The sequence below is a fragment of the Myotis yumanensis genome, unplaced genomic scaffold (assembly GCF_028538775.1).
Source record: "Myotis yumanensis isolate MYYU_CA2020_CCGP unplaced genomic scaffold, mMyoYum1.0.hap1 SCAF_2, whole genome shotgun sequence".
NCBI classification, from domain to species: domain Eukaryota; kingdom Metazoa; phylum Chordata; class Mammalia; order Chiroptera; family Vespertilionidae; genus Myotis; species Myotis yumanensis.
In genome coordinates this window covers 177,769,430-177,787,240 of record NW_027223753.1, presented here as the reverse complement: position 1 = coordinate 177,787,240, position 17,811 = coordinate 177,769,430, and the positions used below count along the sequence as shown (strand labels likewise).

General features: G+C 43.3%; 1 protein-coding gene across 6 annotated transcripts in view; it reads left to right on the top strand.

Annotated features, from left to right (window-relative positions):
* The first annotated feature begins 1,684 nt into the window (after nt 1–1,684).
* The window catches only part of FXR1 (FMR1 autosomal homolog 1), a 69,762-nt gene continuing 53,635 nt past the window's right edge, over nt 1,685–17,811 (top strand). For all 6 annotated transcript variants that reach the window (XM_070406743.1, XM_070406741.1, XM_070406740.1 and 3 more), the window contains exon 1: nt 1,685–1,769. In XM_070406743.1, the coding sequence (XP_070262844.1) occupies nt 1,719–1,769 (51 nt within the window). In that variant the 5' untranslated portion in view covers nt 1,685–1,718. The remainder of the gene's footprint in view (nt 1,770–17,811) is intronic.

The following is a 17,811-nucleotide window of genomic DNA, read 5'->3' as shown; positions in this document are numbered from 1 at the left end:
ATAACTCTATTGAAAAAAATCCGCATTATTAACCGGTACACCTAGAACATATACCTTCCCAGGAGAACAGAAACTGAACAGAATTTGTATGCTGCGAATTGCTTCAGTTTCCCTGAGAGTTTTATTATTAATCATTTCCCAAGGATATGCTCTTGCTCCAATTTAGTCTTATTGGAATTTACAGTATGGTATGTGAATTATATCTCAATAAGGCTGTTGGGGAAAAAAGCAAACTAGAACATTATACATCTGAAGGATCATAATAGGATGGTATTTAATTTGATTGCTTCCTTCACCATGATCAACATTTTTAAAAACATTCTGTACCTAGCAATACAATAGCGAGCACTTTTGCAGCCACCATTTTCTTCCAGAACTTTTGGAGATTAGAAGTGCTGATCAAATATCAGGTACATATTTCTTTTTTTAATTTTTTAAAAAATATATTTTATTGATTTTTTTACAGAGAGGAAGGGAGAGGGATAGAGAGAAACATCGATGAGAGAGAAACATCCATCACCTGCCTCCTGCACACTCCCCACTGGGTATGTGCTCGCAACCAAGGTACATGCCCTTGACCGGAATCGAACCTGGAAACCTTCAGTCCGCAGGCCGACGCTCTATCCACTGAGCCAAACCGGTCAGGGCAGGTACATATTTCTTTAAGAACACCCCTCTTACCCCCCAAAAAGACTGGGCCAGTGGGCATTTCCTTGAGAGTATATAGAGGGTCAGGAAAGCACCCTTTTTTAGAAATTCTCTGTCAAAATGACAATACAATATACACATAAAAGAGTCCTGGTATTATTTCTAAAGATCTCGTTTTGGGAAAGAGTTTTTAAACTGTTAAAATATTCCAAGTATCTGCATCCTGATGCTCACAGGACTGGTGTAGGTTCTGGTGGACAAGCCTCCCAGTGGGTTCTGCTTGGTCCTGTGTGTGGCCGCCCCCCAAGCCTGGCCGCGGGGGCACACGTGGTCCCCGCCTCGGCCAAGGGTCCCCGGCCGCTTCCAACAATGCTCTTCCCCCGCGCGCTGCTGCAAGGGGGTGCACACGGCAGGGCGCGGAGAGGGAGTGTGACCCGCTAACGTGCCCACACGTGGGGCGAGGGCTGGGCCGGACTGCGCCAGGTACGGACCGGTGGACCCTGACTTATTCCCGCCAAGTTTATTTCATTTTATTTTTTTTAAGAGATGGGCGAAAGAATGTGGAGCACCTGGGATGGACACTGTTAGGCTCTCTTCTCCCCTGGAAAGTTTGTGTCAGGGGGCAAGTGGCGCCCCCGATGTCGACTCCAGGCTCCCAGCACCTGCAGAAGTTGGGGGGCCAGGTGCCCGAGAGCGGCGGGCTCCGGACGCGAGGGGCGCCCGGGGAGCTCCCTCCCCGCGGCCGCAGGGCGGGACCGGCGGGGTGGGCGACCCGCCGGGGCGGGGGGCGGGGACGCAGGGGCGGGTCAACAAAGGTCGGCGATTGTTCCGGGAGGAGAGCCGGGCGGGGGCGGCGGCGCGCAGGGCCGCGGCGGGCGATGTGAGGCGCCGAGGGCGCTCCCGCGGAGAGTCGGGGCAGCGCGGCGAGACCCCAGGGGTGTGGGGCGGGGTGTTCCGGTCCCCGCCCTGTTTCCCCGCCCCTCCCCCCGCCTCCTGCACGCCCCTCCCCCGCCTCCCCGCTGGTTGGAAAGTTTCTAGAACCTCTTCCCAGCGGCCTTTGCGGTTCCAACATGGCGGAGCTGACGGTGGAGGTTCGCGGCTCCAACGGGGCTTTCTACAAGGTACCCTTCTGCCGCGGGGTCGGGGCTCCCGGCGGCCGGGGCCGGTGTGGGGGAGGCTCGGTGGTCCCGGGGAGTGAGGTTTGGAGTCGGCCCGGGTGGCCGGACACACGCCCGGGGCCGCTGGGTTCCTGGCGTCTCCCCCCTCCGCCCGCGGTTTAACGGTCTCGGGGTCCGGGCTCCGTTATGTTTTGAAACAAACGTCGGGCCCGTCCGGCGTTTCCCTCCTCGCGGGCCTTTTTCTGGGGTGCGAGTGCGGGCCTCGGCCGGCCGTGAGGAGGGGCCGAGCCGCTGCCGGGCGGGCGGCGGGAGCCCCGGGGAGGGAGCAGGCCCGAGCGCCGCGCGGCGGGGGCGCCGAGGAGGAGGAGGAGGAGGCGGAGGAGGAGGAGGAGGAGGAGGCGGCGGTGGGATTGTGCGGTCACAGCCGCCCTCCCGCCCGCGGACCGGCCGAGCGGAGCGCCGCGCCGACCCCTCCCCACCGCTCGGGGGGCGCGTCGCGGAATCTGAGGAATTCACCTTTGTCCGGGGCTCGGGGCTAATAAACTTGAGCGTCCGGAGGAGGAGCGGGGGCTCGGTTGGAGGGTTGGGATCCAGGAGAGGCAACTAGAATGCCTTGAAATGTGGCGGGTTCGAGTCTTTTTGTCCTTTTCCTTTTCTTTCTTTTTTGCGGCCTGGGGAATGGGGCGGCGCCTGCGCCCCTCTAGTCGGGAGGAAAAGGCGAGAGACTTCCCGGCTGTGAAGTGTGATTTACGGTGTGAACCAGATGAGGGAAGCGGGCAGGGGAGTGACCTGTTCTGGACGGCAGTCCCCAGTGGGTTGGCTTGGAAGGTGCTGAGTTTTGTGGGGGTTCCCCGCCCCCCCCTCCCCCGAGGGTTTTTGTTTGTTTGTTTCCATTGGGAGGAAGGAGACTGGTTACGGTGGGATTAGGGCTGGGAAAGGGAAGAGGAACGGGAGGAGAATCGAGCAGGGGCCACGGAGCTGAGGAGGAAGCCCGCACGGTGCGGTCCTGCCATTGTAACGGTCTCCGCCATCCCGCACCCCCCTTCCCCCCAGGAGCGCCGAGATGGTCTGGGATCAATAGAGTCTCCCCAGCTGTCGCCTGTCAGTCAGCCTCCCAGAGCCGGCAGCTCAGATGTTGGAGCGCCCTGGCTATTTTTATGGAGGGGCCTGCCTGCTCCTGCTGCAGGAGTGCTGTGCGCGCGCAGGGCTGCTTCTCGCCACCCTTCGTTTCAGCGAACCTTGTATCCCCCGGGGTTTTACTTTATTTGGGGGTCAAAATTTCCTGTTTTCAGCGATTTTCTTCCTCCCCCCCCCCTTTCCTTTCCTGGTTTACTGATTAGCTGTGTGGACTTGGTGTTCACTGTCACCTGCAACAGCATAGTGGGAAATCACAGTAAGACTGTCGGCGTCTAAAGGCTCGCCCTGTGCTCTTGACAACTTTAAATCTCCTTAGGGGATCAACGAAGTAGGAACGGCGTGACGGGAAGAAGTTTTAACGTGGGACTAGTTCTAGCAGCAGGCCGGGTGTCACCCGTGGTGTCAGGCAGGCCCTGGCTGGGCAGCTCAGTGGGTGAGGGTCCTCCCAGCGTGCCAAGGTTGCTGGTTCCATCCTGGGTCAGGGCATGTGCGGGAACACAAGAGTCAACCTAGGAATGCGTGGATAAGTGGGATAACGAGGTGATGTTTTCCTCTCTTTCTTAAACCAGTCAGTAAAGAAACAAACTTTAGTGTCAAAGGGACTTGAGTAAAATTTGAGTAGCTACTTCATTGACTGCTGTTCTTACTGAAACCCAGAGGTTGCCTCTGAATGAGTGCAGACACAGCTGTGGCAGGCACAAGGCACAAAGGGGCTTACCGTACTTTTTCTGTCAAGGGTAAATAAGGTTCATACGCTTTGCAGCAATACTCCCTCACCCATGGAAAAGTTTTAATTTCTCACTATGTGATTACACAGTTCTTGTGTAATGGAGGCATGCTTTTTTGGGGGGTCATATTGAAAAGGACTATTTTGTCTTAAATTTTTGTGCAGCATGTAGATGGTAGAACGCCATTGCTTTTTGGCTAAGTATACTTTATGTTGATTGCTACACAAGATAGCCTTCATTTCTTTTTTATACAACTCATTTATGATCATCATTGAAAGTTTTAGTAAAGACTGTTTACAGTCTTTCTTTGGCTTCTCAGTATCAAGTCAAATCTCCCTATTTTGGAACTCTAAAGGTACCTATTGTTGATCCCTACCCACCTATCTGCTAGATTCTATTTAGACTTTGACTCAGTTACTCGGTGTTACCTAACAAAGAAGTGGTTCTTTGGCAAAGTTTGGGAAGGAGCCCCAAGCCGCGTTTTTATGTACTAAAATAATTGCATTTGAACATTTGAATTTTACTCTTGCCATAATCCACTGGTACATACATTTTGTGGATATTGTGGTCTAAAAAACTCTTAGAAGAGTGAGAATGGTGAAGTGGAAGGAAGTCCTGATTTTGAAGTTAAATAAATGGGAATTCTTAGGTCTGTACTTTAGCTTACCATTATCTAGCAATGGACCCTGAACAGACCTCTCTGCGTCTGTTTTCTTTTGTGTAAAATGAGGGGTTTGAAAGAGCTCAGGGCCCCAATATTTTTTTCTCCTACTTGGAAAAAATTGGCCTAACACACAAGCACTTTTTTATATTTAACTATGTAAATTTAGATTAATTTGAATATAGTAAAATTCATCTTTTTAGAAACACAATTATATGAGCTTTGATAAATGCTCACAATTGTGTAACCATCACCAGGATGAAGAGATAGAATAGTTTCACCATCCCATAAATTTCCTTCATCCCCCTTTGTAGTCAACTTCTCTCCTAGGTTGTTTTCTGTTCCCATAGTTTTGCATTTTTCAGAATGTCCTATTGTAGAATCATACACCTTAATAGCATTTTGAGTGTGGCTTCTTTCATTTAGTGTAGCAGCAATTTAATTTTTTTCTAATTTAAATAATGCATGGTTAGTTAGAATTTAGGAAATCAATCAGAAATTGCCTTGAGAATAACAGCTAACATTTTGGTGTATTTTTTCTTTCAGTTGTGTTTTTCAATGTATAGGTGATTGATTTTCCTTTTTCTCCCCTCCGTCTATACCAGCGGTTCTCAACCTGTGGGTGTCGACCATTGGAAAACATATAGCATATCAGATATTTACATTACAATTCATAACAGTAGCAAAATTACAGTTATGAAATAGCAACGAAAATAATTTTATGGTTGGGGGTCACCACAACATGAGGAACTGTATTAAAGGGTCGTGGCATTAGGAAGGTTGAGAACCACTGGATATGCACAGACACACACTTGGATCTAAATGTGAATTGCCCGTGGCCCTGGCTGGTTAGAGCATGGGCCTGAGGTCCAAAGGGTCAAGGTTTTGATTCCTGGTCCAGGGCATGTATCTCGGTTGTGGGTTTGATCCCCTGACCCATCTGGGCTCTTGTGAGAGGCAACCAATTGATGTCTCTTGCCCTCTCCCCTCCCACACTCCCCCCCACTCCCTTCCACTCTGTCTGAAAATCAATGAAAAAAATATCCTTGGTTGAAGATTAGATGTGAAATTGCCAGTGAAGAATTTCAGTCATGGGATTAGTAGCAATATCATCCTGCCTTGAAGCACTGCTCTGTAAACATTGATTAAAGGTTTTCTCCAGGAACTGAAACTTCATTTCACAAATTAATTGGAACCAGTGAATAGCTGAAGATTTGACCAAAAATTAGGATATCCCCCCCAAAAATAAATATTTACACAAATAATAGCATGTTCTGTATCTTTCTTTTTTATTTTTTGAGGGAGTGAGAGAGAGAAACATCGATGTGTTATTCCACTCATTTATTCATTCATTGGTTGCTTCTTATATGTGCCCTGAGCAGAGATGGAATCTGAAACCTTGAGGTATCTGGAGGATGCACTAAGCCCTAAGCAACTGAGCTACCCTGTCAGAGCTGTGTCTTGCTATTATAAATTAACAGTGGATCTATAGTTAGAGATAAAGACCTGATACTTTGTTTGCAGCCTTATAATCTATGGGGATTGGAAGTTAGTATAGTTTAGTGTTGACTCCTTTGTGGAGATTAGTTGTTGATGAAAAAGTGGTGGCTGTCAATAATACTAGGGACACTTAAATTAAAAACATACAATTCCAGATATTTTAAAGATAATTTTTAGTTTTACATGTTTAAAATGTGATTATTATAAAAATGTAAAAGAAGACAACTAAATGAAAAGGCCAATTAACAATTTTTAAAAATTACATTTAAATACTTTTCCTGTAGTTTTGTTTTAATAAGAACAGTACGATTATGAAAACTCTGAAAAAATTAATAAAACTAGCTAAGGATGTATTGCCAAGGCCTTGGCTTTATTTACTTACAGAAAGCATGCTTTTTCCCATATTTTTCATTTTTTTGCAGCAGCATATTTCCAACAGCATATTTGTGTGCCTTCTGTGAGTTAGGTATTAGTTTTCTATGAATGCCTAGATATTCTGTGTCACTTATACATGTATTTCCTGATTTTCTTTCAAGGATTCCATGAGGTATGTGGTATCCCCATTTTACATTTTAGGAAATTGACAAGATTAACTTGTTCAAGGTAACACTATGCTGAAGTGAGATTTAACTCTAGGGCTTCTCACTTCCAATTGCCTTGTTGAGCATAATACTGTATTAGTTCTTCAAAGGAAATTTTAGTGTAGTGAGCTTACATTTCAGTTATGAATACAGGGCAGACATGTGACTGGATAACAACTTGAGAAGTGAGTTCTCTACCACAATGTTATAGGTGTAGCAAACTAGTTTTTGTTGTGTTTTTTGTTTTTGTTTGTTTAGTGGGAAGAGCAATATGCCTTCTATCTTCCATGTCTGACCCCTAATTCTTGTACTGGCTGGTTGTGAGACCTTGATTTTTTTCATTTGCAGTATGAGACCGTTGGAGTGGTGGAATCTGCTAGGTTCTGTTCACATCTAGCTCTAACAACAATAACACCTATTATTTATTGAGCATGCACACTATCAGATGGTGCAGGTACTTGACATGAATTTATCTCAGTCCTTTTATTCACAATGAAGGGGAGATCATGTTATCAATTAAGGGAACTGAGGCTATAAATGAATGTAGGTCCATAAAATTAATAGGAGGCTGATTCAAGATTCAGACTGTTCTTTCAGACTCTAGAGAGCCTGATGTCTGTCATCACTACAGTATGTTTATTTTGGGGGTACAAATATTATATGGTTTGTTAAATTATTTTTCATTATAAATTACTACTAATTAATACAGTGGAAGTCAGGAGGACTGAATTGTGAGGATTCCTGAAAAAATGATTTGAGCTATGTCTTCACTTTACAAAAATCTACTTTTTAGCCACATCATGGTGGCTCAGTATTTGAGCATTGACATATGAACCAGGAGGTCACAGTTCAATTCCTGGTCAGAGCACATGCCTAGGTTTTGGGCTCAATTCCCAGCAGAGGGCATGCAGGAAGCAACTGATTGATGATGGTTCTCATTATTGATGTTTCTATCTCTCCCTATTCCTTCCTCTCTGGAATCAATAAAAACATTTTCTTTTTTTAAATCTCTTTACAACAAGCATGTCAGACTCAAAGGCTAACACAGGCCAAATAAACAAGGTTTCAGTTGATGTGGGCTGCAAAAACACAAAACCTTCAATTTTCATACAAACTTAGGTTTATTTTGATAGAGACATGCTGAATACAAAGGGCTGAAATAAATGAGTAATCCTATATAGTAAAAGTCTAATAGGCAAATAGACCGAACAGCAAAACAACCGAACAACTGGTCGTTATGATGTGTGCTGACCACCAGGGCACGTGTGGAACATGGCGGGCGTAGGCCACGGCAGGATGGTGGAGCAGTTGAGCAGAGGTGCTGCCGGGGTCCAGCCCCAGCAGTCCAGGGGTTCCCAAAGGTGTGGACGGAATCGGCAAAGAATGTTTTACACGGAGACAGCGTTCAGAACTCTCTAGCTCTCTTTAGTCTCCGTGGATCTTTCTGTGCCTGGCTGAGGCCACAGAGAAAGATCCTGAGGCAAACTGAACCTTTATTTTTATAGTCAGAGGTAAACAAGGTAGTGGTTACCAAAGTTACACTGTTCCTGTGAGTTTCACTTGTTTTTGTTTTTGTTCTTGTTGCACTTCCCTCAGCCCATTAGCTTCCCAGGTAAGATCTAGGGAGCGTTATAAGGTCAAGCCTAATTATGCTAAGAGGACTGTGCCCTCTAAGCTGGGACTTGTTTGTGACTTTGCCAACAGGTCAGTCCGAGGCTTAATCCTATCTTGGCTCCCCACAGAGTGCCAGACCAAGCAGGGCGCCAGTCACTGTCATCTGGGCAAGCCTCTGGTGGTTACTGAAAATTCTTTGCTCCAGGCGCTCGTACCTGCTGCCAGTGCCACCCTGCTTGCACCTGCTACCAGCCCCGGAGCTGCTGCTCGCACCCACTGACAGTGCTGAGTGACCGGAACCGACACCATGATCAAGCTGGCTCCTGGAAGCCATATAATCTATATACTATTGGGGGGGCGGATGGGGGGCAGGGGATGGGAAACATGTAAGAGCTTTATTGAGATACTAGAGGTCCAATGCATGAATTCATGCACCAGTGGGATCCCTTGGCCTAGCCTGCAGGATCGGGCCGAAACTGGCTCTCTGACATTCCCCCAAGGGGTCCCTGATTGTGAGAGGGTGCAGGCCAGGCCAAGGGACCCCCACCGATGCACAATAGGGGCCGGGGAAGGATGCAGGAGGGCTCCAGGGCGTATCTGGCCTGTCTCACTCAGTTCCTATTGGCCGGACCCCAGCAGCAAGCTAACCTACTGATCCGAGCATCTGCCCCCTGGTGATCAGTGCACATCATAGTGAGCAGTTGAACAGCCTGAGCGTGTCATTAGCATATTGGGCTTTGATTGGTTGAATGGACAACCAGACACTTAGCATATTAGGCTTTTATTATATAGGATAATTCACATACCGTAACATTCATCCATGTAAACTATACAATTCATTTATTTTTAGTTTATCCACAGAGTGCCGGCAGACAGGAGACGGGGGTGGGGGGACGGTGGAAGGGGCCGGGCGGGGATGCAGAGGATGGGCCGAGACCTGCCCCTGTGCCCACCACAGCCTCGCGGCCCACAGTTCCTTTCAAGGGCACAAATTCGTGCACTGGGCCCCTAGTCATTAACAAAATAATAGAACATTTTAATAAAAATTATTTTTTCTGAACATTAACTTACCAGACACTGAATAACTGCACAAATTAATAAACGTAACGCAAATAAACCTCTTTTTCTTGTTCTCGAAAGGAAAATATTTTCTGTTTGCGCACACCAAACAAGTCAGTACAAGACTAATAATGTAACAGCTGGCTGCTAAAATATCCACTGCTAGTATTAGTGGAGAGAAATGGTGTGCCTGCGCATAAGGGAAAATGAATGCAACACAATTATAGTAATCAGTCATTAGCGAACATTGTAGTTCTGAGTTGAGGTATTCTTTAGCTGTAAAATCCATACTAGATTCCAGAGACTTAGTATGAAAAAAAGCATACATATCATAATTTTAAAATAGTGATTACATGTTGAAATATTTTGGATGTGTTGGATTAAATTATAAAATTTTTACCAGTTAGTATATTAATGTGGCTACTAGCAATTTTAAAACTGGATTATGTGGCTTAAATTATAATTTGTGCTGGATATAACTATTCATGTGTTTATATCATCCTCAGTTGTTAGCTTTATATTGTGTAAGGTATTTTGGAAAATACTTGAAATATCCTATATAATAAAAGCCTAATATGCAAATTGTCCCCTCGGGTGGTCGTTCGACTTGGAGATTGGGAGTTCTACCGCTTGCTATGACAGGCACTGACCACCAGTGGGTGGTGTGGAACATGGCGGGCGTTGGTGATGTGCTGCAACCTCTCACTGGGGGTTAGGGGGATGGGGACGGAGGTGCGGTGAGAATGCAGGGTGTCTGCCAAGCTCGCTCTCATTCCCCCTGCTACCCTCCCCTGGGACGTCCCTGCACTCAGGTGCTGGGTGCCCACAAGGAGCCCGCCTCGCACCTGTGCGGCCTCTTCTGGGTGAGCCAGGCCACAGCTGCGGGGACTGCAGGGGCCACTCGGGCTCCTCGTGGGTTTACACAGGATGGGTCTGAGAGGCCAGCTGGGAGAGAGCGTGTTGCCCTCTTTGTGCAGCGCCACTGGGCGGCTTCTGTGCAGAGCCACTGGGCGGCCCAGAGGCCCATACTGTGTCCAGCTGCGCTCACCACATCTCCGCGTGGGGACTTGGGCACTGTGACTCAGGCAGAAGGGGGTGTGCGGGGGGACCGGGAGTCCAGGTGCTGCCCAGGGCCCAAAGGTCAGCTGGGACCTGCCTTTCCACTCTAGGCGATCGCGCTTTAATCTCCAGCCAAGCCTAGGGACTGCACCCGTGCATGAATTTCATGCACTGGGCCTCTAGTTTTATATATGCATGTGTAGTATGAAACTTTTTAATAATGTGGCATTTCTTGGTGGTAATTGTGCCACATAGCATATTTCTTTTAGGGTACCAGAGCTTTTTAAACAAAAGTTTTATTTCCAATTATAGTAGATGTACCATATTATATTAGTTTCAGGTGTGCTATAGTATTTAGATGTTTATATACCTTCTGAAGTGATAACCCTGATAAATCTAATGCTCATCTGACACCATACATAGATATTGCAATATTATTAACTATGTTTAGAAGATTCTTTGGCAGATCTTTAGCAAATAGTAAAACTGTTTTGGTGGTTATTAAATTTTCTAGGACCAAATCTTCAAAAAAACAAAAACAGCTCAAGCAAAACAAAAGCAATACTAGGCATTACTTTGTTACTCTGAGCATGTATATTTAGATGTATAACAATCTTTTTATTATTTTAAAGAGGCCAAAAGAATGGCAAAAATTGAACCAACATTAAATCTGAGTTAAATACCAATTGTTTTGTCTCTCATACTATAGCTTCAACACCTTTTGCTTAGTTTTTTTTGGAGGATGAGTCTCTCCCAGTAATAACTAATGGAGTTTATAGATATTGTTGGCAAAGGAACATGCATTCCCCTGGCAAGATTTCTTCAGGATAATTAGTCATATTAAAACTTTCCTTCCTTTCCCATGTTATAACTGTTTGGTTTTATAGTTTTTCAGGTTATTTTCAAGTCTCAGGTTTTTCAGTAACTTGATGTGTGTACTTAGTAGTAAGCCTTCAATACATATTGAAAGAACAAATGAATCAGTTATTCTTGGCTTTTGGACTCTGTCTGATATATTGTTAGACTTAAACATTATAACATTGCATGTATACAAAACTTCATTTTAAATTTTGATTCAAACAACTTAAATTGGCTTTTTTTTAGGGGTTATATATTAATTCCGGTTAAGTTCAGCTATTGTAACAGAACTTTATGCGCACGGAAAGAACTATTGGGAACTTCAACTCTTTGCAATAGGAAAGTCATAATAGTTTTGGGTGGCCATTTGGAACCACTAAATCATTCCATCTTAACCCTTTGCACTCCGAACCATTCTGGACATTGGCTACCAGCTACTCGACGCTACTTTGTGGCGGAAACGTGCATTTACAGACCCTTGTATTATTTAGTATAATTTTGGAACCAAGTAACGTATTATAATGATATTGGACTTATATGAATTGGGTGACATCGAGGAATGTATATTTGCAAAAAAAACCAATATTTTATTGTTTATAATTTTGTACAGTATGATAAGTTTTGTAACACTCCCCAATGTGCATTGCAGGCTGATTAGTGCATGTTTGACAGTAATAAGTGGTTTGACGCCTGCCACCAGGTGTTTTCCTGTTAGAACACACAATGCAGTCCCGTTTTCTTTGTCCCACATTGGGAATATGTAGTTTATTGTTTAATCTATTGTCCGCAGAAGATGTGGATGGACGCGTTCTCGATACACGAAAATCACCCTTTAATTGGTCAACGAGTGTCTTGACAAACTTGTGGTGTGTCATTGGCGTTTCATTACTTGTTTGTTTTTCGATGTGATACATTATGTATGAGTTTATCACACACATTTCCAACCCCCCCAAAAAATAACTTCCACCACCATTTGAGCGATTTACGGAGGAAACAATACGTCGAAGCGTATTGATCCGCACCACCCATATTTGCCGTATATTCTAACACCATTTCAGGCTTACTGACTGTTACGATATGTCCACCGCGTAATGTTCTCTGGGTAGATTGTAGGTTTGTGTTATAATAATTGGTGAGCATGGTAATAATTCTTTTATCTTTCCACGCAAGAAGCGTAGTATTATTCTTTCTTTTTATGTTACTTGGGACTTGTGGTCCGGCTATTTCTTCGTGTACATCAAAATTTATCGTGGCTGGAGGAACGTCCGATTCGGTAACATCTTCCCACTCTTCACTTGATACGTTGTCATGTTGCTGTGTGTTTTCTTCCATACTACTATTATCGCTTTCGCTATCTATGCGAACAATTTGTCGCCTTCTAGGTTGGACGATATCACTATCACTGCTGTCGTTTTGTTCTACAGTTAGTCTTTCTAACGTGTCTGTATAGGGGTCTATCTGGAGCTCATCTTCACTACTACTTGTGTCATGAGACTCATTCGTGGTTGGACGCTTTGCCATTGTTCTAATAAAAAATATGAATAAATGCATGGGTTGAAAATTTCTAATTGTTATTACTAACTGACAAGTTGATATTTACCAAAATAGCTTTCACCAAACAATTTATTCACTAAGAAAAGAATCACTTTTCCGATTTTCTCCTCATTAGATCTATGTGCACTGCTTGAAGCTTCAAACCAAAATGAGCTCAGCTTTGAAAATCTTTTTCTCCAGATGTAGACTTGTTTATTTGTAATTATATATCTCACTATACAATGCGCGCCATGTTCAAAAACCGACCTTTCTTCTACAAACTCCCCTTATTGCTCTTTTCAAGTGGCGTCGCGAAGTGCTCAGACCATCGTGAGCACGCATCTCACGTTCTCGTCCGACACAAAACCCGCTGACATTTCTTGTATATATCTTAGTAATTTTACGATATTTTGATTTAATTTCTTGTGCCATTTCAAGATAAAACTTCAGGGAAAATGCATGTCTCAAAAAGTTGCGTTGAAATAACTCAATTCCCCATAATCACTAATAAACTGCAATGTCCCCTGAGAGGGGACATCTGAGTGATATGCTAGAATTCCGATGTCCCCTGAGAGGGGACAGTGGAGTGCAAAGGGTTAAGGTGAACTGTTGGATTTTACAAACTTGTGAAATTAACAAGCAAAGAACATTACTGGTATGCAAGCATTAGTAGGTACTTATGCATTCTTATGAAATTTTCATACCTTCATTGTCATTTTATTTAGAACACTTAAATGTTCAATACTAAAGAATGCTGAAGGCTTACCTTGAGTAACTTTTTTTCTTAATATAACTTATTCCATAATGATATAATAATTTACGTAATGTATAATGTGATTAGTAAATTTGCAGATTTTTTTATTTGTGGGATGTGTCCATTGATTTAAAATAATATCTGTTTGTAGATTAGTTTGTCTTTAGTGTATTTGAAGCTATTTTTTTTTTTTAAGAGATTTGCAAAGTTTATTTGAAAATCCATAATTTTAACAGGACATTTTAACATGTTTTCCCAGGGAATGAAAAACAATATTCGGTAGACTATAAAAGCTGAGAGAACAGTTAATAAAATATTTTTATTAAAACACCTACAGAAACACCCCAAAATATATGTACTTTTAATCATATCCAGTCAAACAATTGAAAATATTTTGAGGGAACGCCCACAGTCTTCCTGACAGGTGGAAGGTGCTTATTCTCATATGTATGAACCAGGTCAAGGCAGCCAGTACACATGCACCTGAGAAACAAACGCCAGTGTCCTTTTTGACTGCATCATTGTAGATGTCATGGTGAATCAGGAAAGCATACTCACTGGCACGGTTAACTGCAGAAGGTGTTTTCTATACAAATTAGACCATATCTACATATATAAAAGCCTAAGCGACCAAAGGACTGGTCAACCAGTTGTTGTGACACACACTGACCACCAGGAGGCGGACGCTCGATGCAGGAGCTCCCCCTGGTGGTCAGTGCACTCCTACAGTGGGAGTGCTGCTCAGCTGACACCCGGCCCAGCAGTCCACCAGCCCGGTGGCAGCCACTCACTCCCTCAGTAGTCCTGCAGATCCATTCTCCAGGGAACGGGCCAGGCACCGATGGACTGGCACCGCCTGCACGATCCCTGCAGCTCTGCCAGCCTCCTGGAAGTCGGCCTCTGGCTCCGTGGCCACTTCCCCTCCCTAGATACTCTGCAAGGAAGAAACCATGTAAAAGCGGCCGCCAGGTGGCTCCCGACAAGGCGTGGACAACTGGCGTGAAGTCAGTGGGATGGATCTGGATCCCGGGCCGGCAAGGGCGTCCCACCGCCTGCCCAGAGGGCCGATTGTGTCACAGCTGGCCAGTGCTGCTGTGGTGATGCGGGCCTCTTCCTATTAGGACTGACAGGGCGTGAGCCTGCGGTGGGCGCAGTGGGGCTGGGATGAGCGGGAGCGGCAGGCAGGCAGGCAGGAAGGAAGGAGTGGCAGGTGGCGTTGGACTGCAGGTTTCAGCCTAATCCCCGCAGGCCACACTGAGGGACCCCACCCATGCGATTTCATGCAACGGGCCTCTAGTACAGATATAATTTAGAGAAGAGGGAAATTAGACATAAATGTGGGAGTTTGAATCAGTTACCTGGTGAAGTTAAGACTTTTTTTTTTAATTGCAGCAGTCTTGAATGTTCATGCTTATTATTGGACTCAAATTACAGCTTAGATCTTTTAAGTGTAAACATAAAACAAACAAGTTTGTTAGTTTGAAAGTAGATTTGAGGTCCTAGAGATGGAAATATTTAAAAAGGTGTGGGGAGTAGTAATGTATATATATGCTGTAAGGAAAAAATGCTGGCTTAAGATATATTTATACATACATGTACATATGTATAATTTTACACATGCATAAGTATATTGCTTTATTGTAATTTTAAAAAATATGTGTGCTTTTTTTTTAAATTTCAGAGAGAGGAAGGGAGAGGGAGACAGGGATAGAAACAATAATGATGAGAAAGAATCATTGATCAGCTGCCTCCTGCTCACACCCTACTGGGGATAGAGCCCAAAACCGGGGCATGTGCCCTGACCAGGAGGAATCAAACCTTGACCTCCTGGTTCATGGGTTGACACAACCAGTGAGCCACACCAGCTGGGTGCTTTATTGTAATTTTTTTCCTCCTCTTGGCTTCCTTTCACCACTTGATATCTTTTCTTCCCCATTTTATTTTAGGTAATCCATTTATAGCCAAGTATACATCATACCTGATTTGCCTACATACTCAGTAGAATGGTATATAGATACACATTCAGATACTCATGTATGTTTTTTCCATTGTCTATATAAAGAAGATAATCTACATCTTGGCTCTTTGTACTTGGAATGTAATTATGTTTTAATGGTTATGTAATGTTTCACAGTAAGAATTACCATGAAATTCAGTCATTCTCCAGTTAGTAGACACTTGGTTCTCATTTTTTTGCTACTCCACATACCTGTTTCCTGTTTCCATTGGGTAGATTTCAAAATGGGATAGCTTGTAGAAGGGAACTTGTTTTTAACTCTAATAAATGTTAACAGATTAAATTTCCAAAAAGGCTTAGCACTTCCTTTTTCTTCCATCAATGAATGTCAGTGCTTTTCTTTAAATCTTACCAGGAATGGGTTTTAGAATCTTTAATTTTTGCCTGTGTTGGATGTAAAGGATTATCTCATTGGAACTTTGACTTGCAGAATTTTAATATTTGTTGGCCACTTGGATTGACTTTTCCATAAGTTGCCTGTCATTTGCCCATTTGCCTATTGGGATGTCATTTGTCCCTTTTTGGGATTGCTTAAGAGTTATTTATTGTAAGAGTTCTCCTCCACATCTATTATCTGTTGACATTCTGGTATCCCTGGCCATAGAGAACTTTTAATTTTTTTTTATATACTGAACTATTTTTTCCCTGTTAAGGCTTTAGGGTTTCCAGTCCTGGTTAAGACATCCTATGTTCAGATTATACATAACATTTCTTAGGTTTTCTTATAGTGTTGCATTCATCCATTTTATATTTACTACATCAAGACTTTTGAATATTTATAGGCAGATGTATTAGCACCATGTATTAATGGGGAATGGGGAGATGTGGGGGAATTGGTATTTGCTCTCTTTAGCCAAGTCTTCCTCAATTCTAGGATTGGGATGGTAGGAGGATGTCCAACTTCAAGAAAGCTGGGTCTCATTCAGGGTTTATAGAATCGGCTGAGAATTGCCCCAAAAAAGTCTCTTAGGTGCTCTGGGAAGACCATAGAGTCCCTGAAGTGGGACATTGTGACTTGCTTTTGGGCAAATAAGCGAGTTAGGAGTCTTATTTTCCTTATCTTACTGTCCTGGGCCCTCTTTTGTTTTACCTACCACATAGTAAATAGTGGATTTGAGCCCCGTCTTAATAGTGAAACCCCACTATACTATAGTGTCTTTGAGATTTTTTCCCCTTTCCCTACTGATGAGGTTTTTTTAATATATGTTAACTGTATACATAGTTCAGAAACACATTGCTTTATTCTCTTTTTAATCCTGTAAATTGGATCATATGTGTATAGAGTGCAAAGTAGGACAACAGATGATTCTGACTGTTGGCATGTTGATTGGAGGTGTAGAAGTAAGCCAAAGGTAGAGATGCCTCTAGTTGGAAGTTGGGTTTAGATTCCAAGTACTAGGTTATTTTTCCATTTGGGAAGTTAGTGGAAGATCCATACAATTTCACTGTATTGAAAATGGCATCAGGTGTAAGAGGCATTAAGTGGAAATGTTGCTAACTAACCTGAGAGGTAGTTTTCTTTATCTTTTATAATTTTTTTGTATACTTATGGAAAGGTCATCTTCAAACATCTTGCATACATAAAATGAAAACATAAGCATTACATTTAAATTAGTTAAATTTAATTTGGTTAAAACACCTTCACAGGTGATTGTATTTCTTCTTACAATATCTTCTTCAGTGCCGTGGAGAGCATTGATGTTGCAAGCAAACTTTAAAAGAGCTTTCCTCAATTAATCTCCAGGATTTTCTCCCAAGAGTTTTCACCCACTCTGCAACATTTAGTGCTGGTGCTTTCTTGATTTTATCAGAAGGTGTCAGCAGAACAGCCTTCTGGTAAGAAACGTCAGTCTTTCCTAGAATGGTCCTTCACTGGTTTGCTGAATGAAATGTCAAGGTGTTGTCAAGTGTCAAAGAAAATTGCAAGCAAACCCAGTTTGAGCATTCTAGTACTTTTTTAAAAAATTGATTTTAGATTTTAGAGAAAGAGGAAGGGGGGGGAGAGAGAAACATTGATTTGTTTTTCTACTTATTTATGTATTCATTTGTTGATTCTTGTATGTGCCCTGACCAGGAAACAAACCTGAAATCTTGGTATATCAGTACAATGTTCTAACCAATTGAACTCCTGGCCAGGGCTTTGAGCATACTTACACAGTAACACTTATATTTATATTCTGACTGCCATATGGTTATCAGCTATTCTAAGATGCCATCTATCATTGTAAGAAGCATTCTGATTTCAGAGATACTAAATCATTAGTATTGATGGGCTGAGAAGGCAGACTGTGGTCAGAGGATGAATCATTAAATAAACTGATAATTGATCAAAGGGTAACAAGTGATAAATCTATTGTGGCCATTCTTGGAAAACAAAAACCTGAGGCAAATTTTGCATAAATTATGCTATTAAACTTTTCATTTTTCATGAGTCACGCTTTATAATCACATTTATCCACAACAGTAAACTTTACCTAATGTAGTTGGGAAAAATGGAGACTTAACCCAGTCAGATAGGCCCTATATAGGACCTGATATATAGAG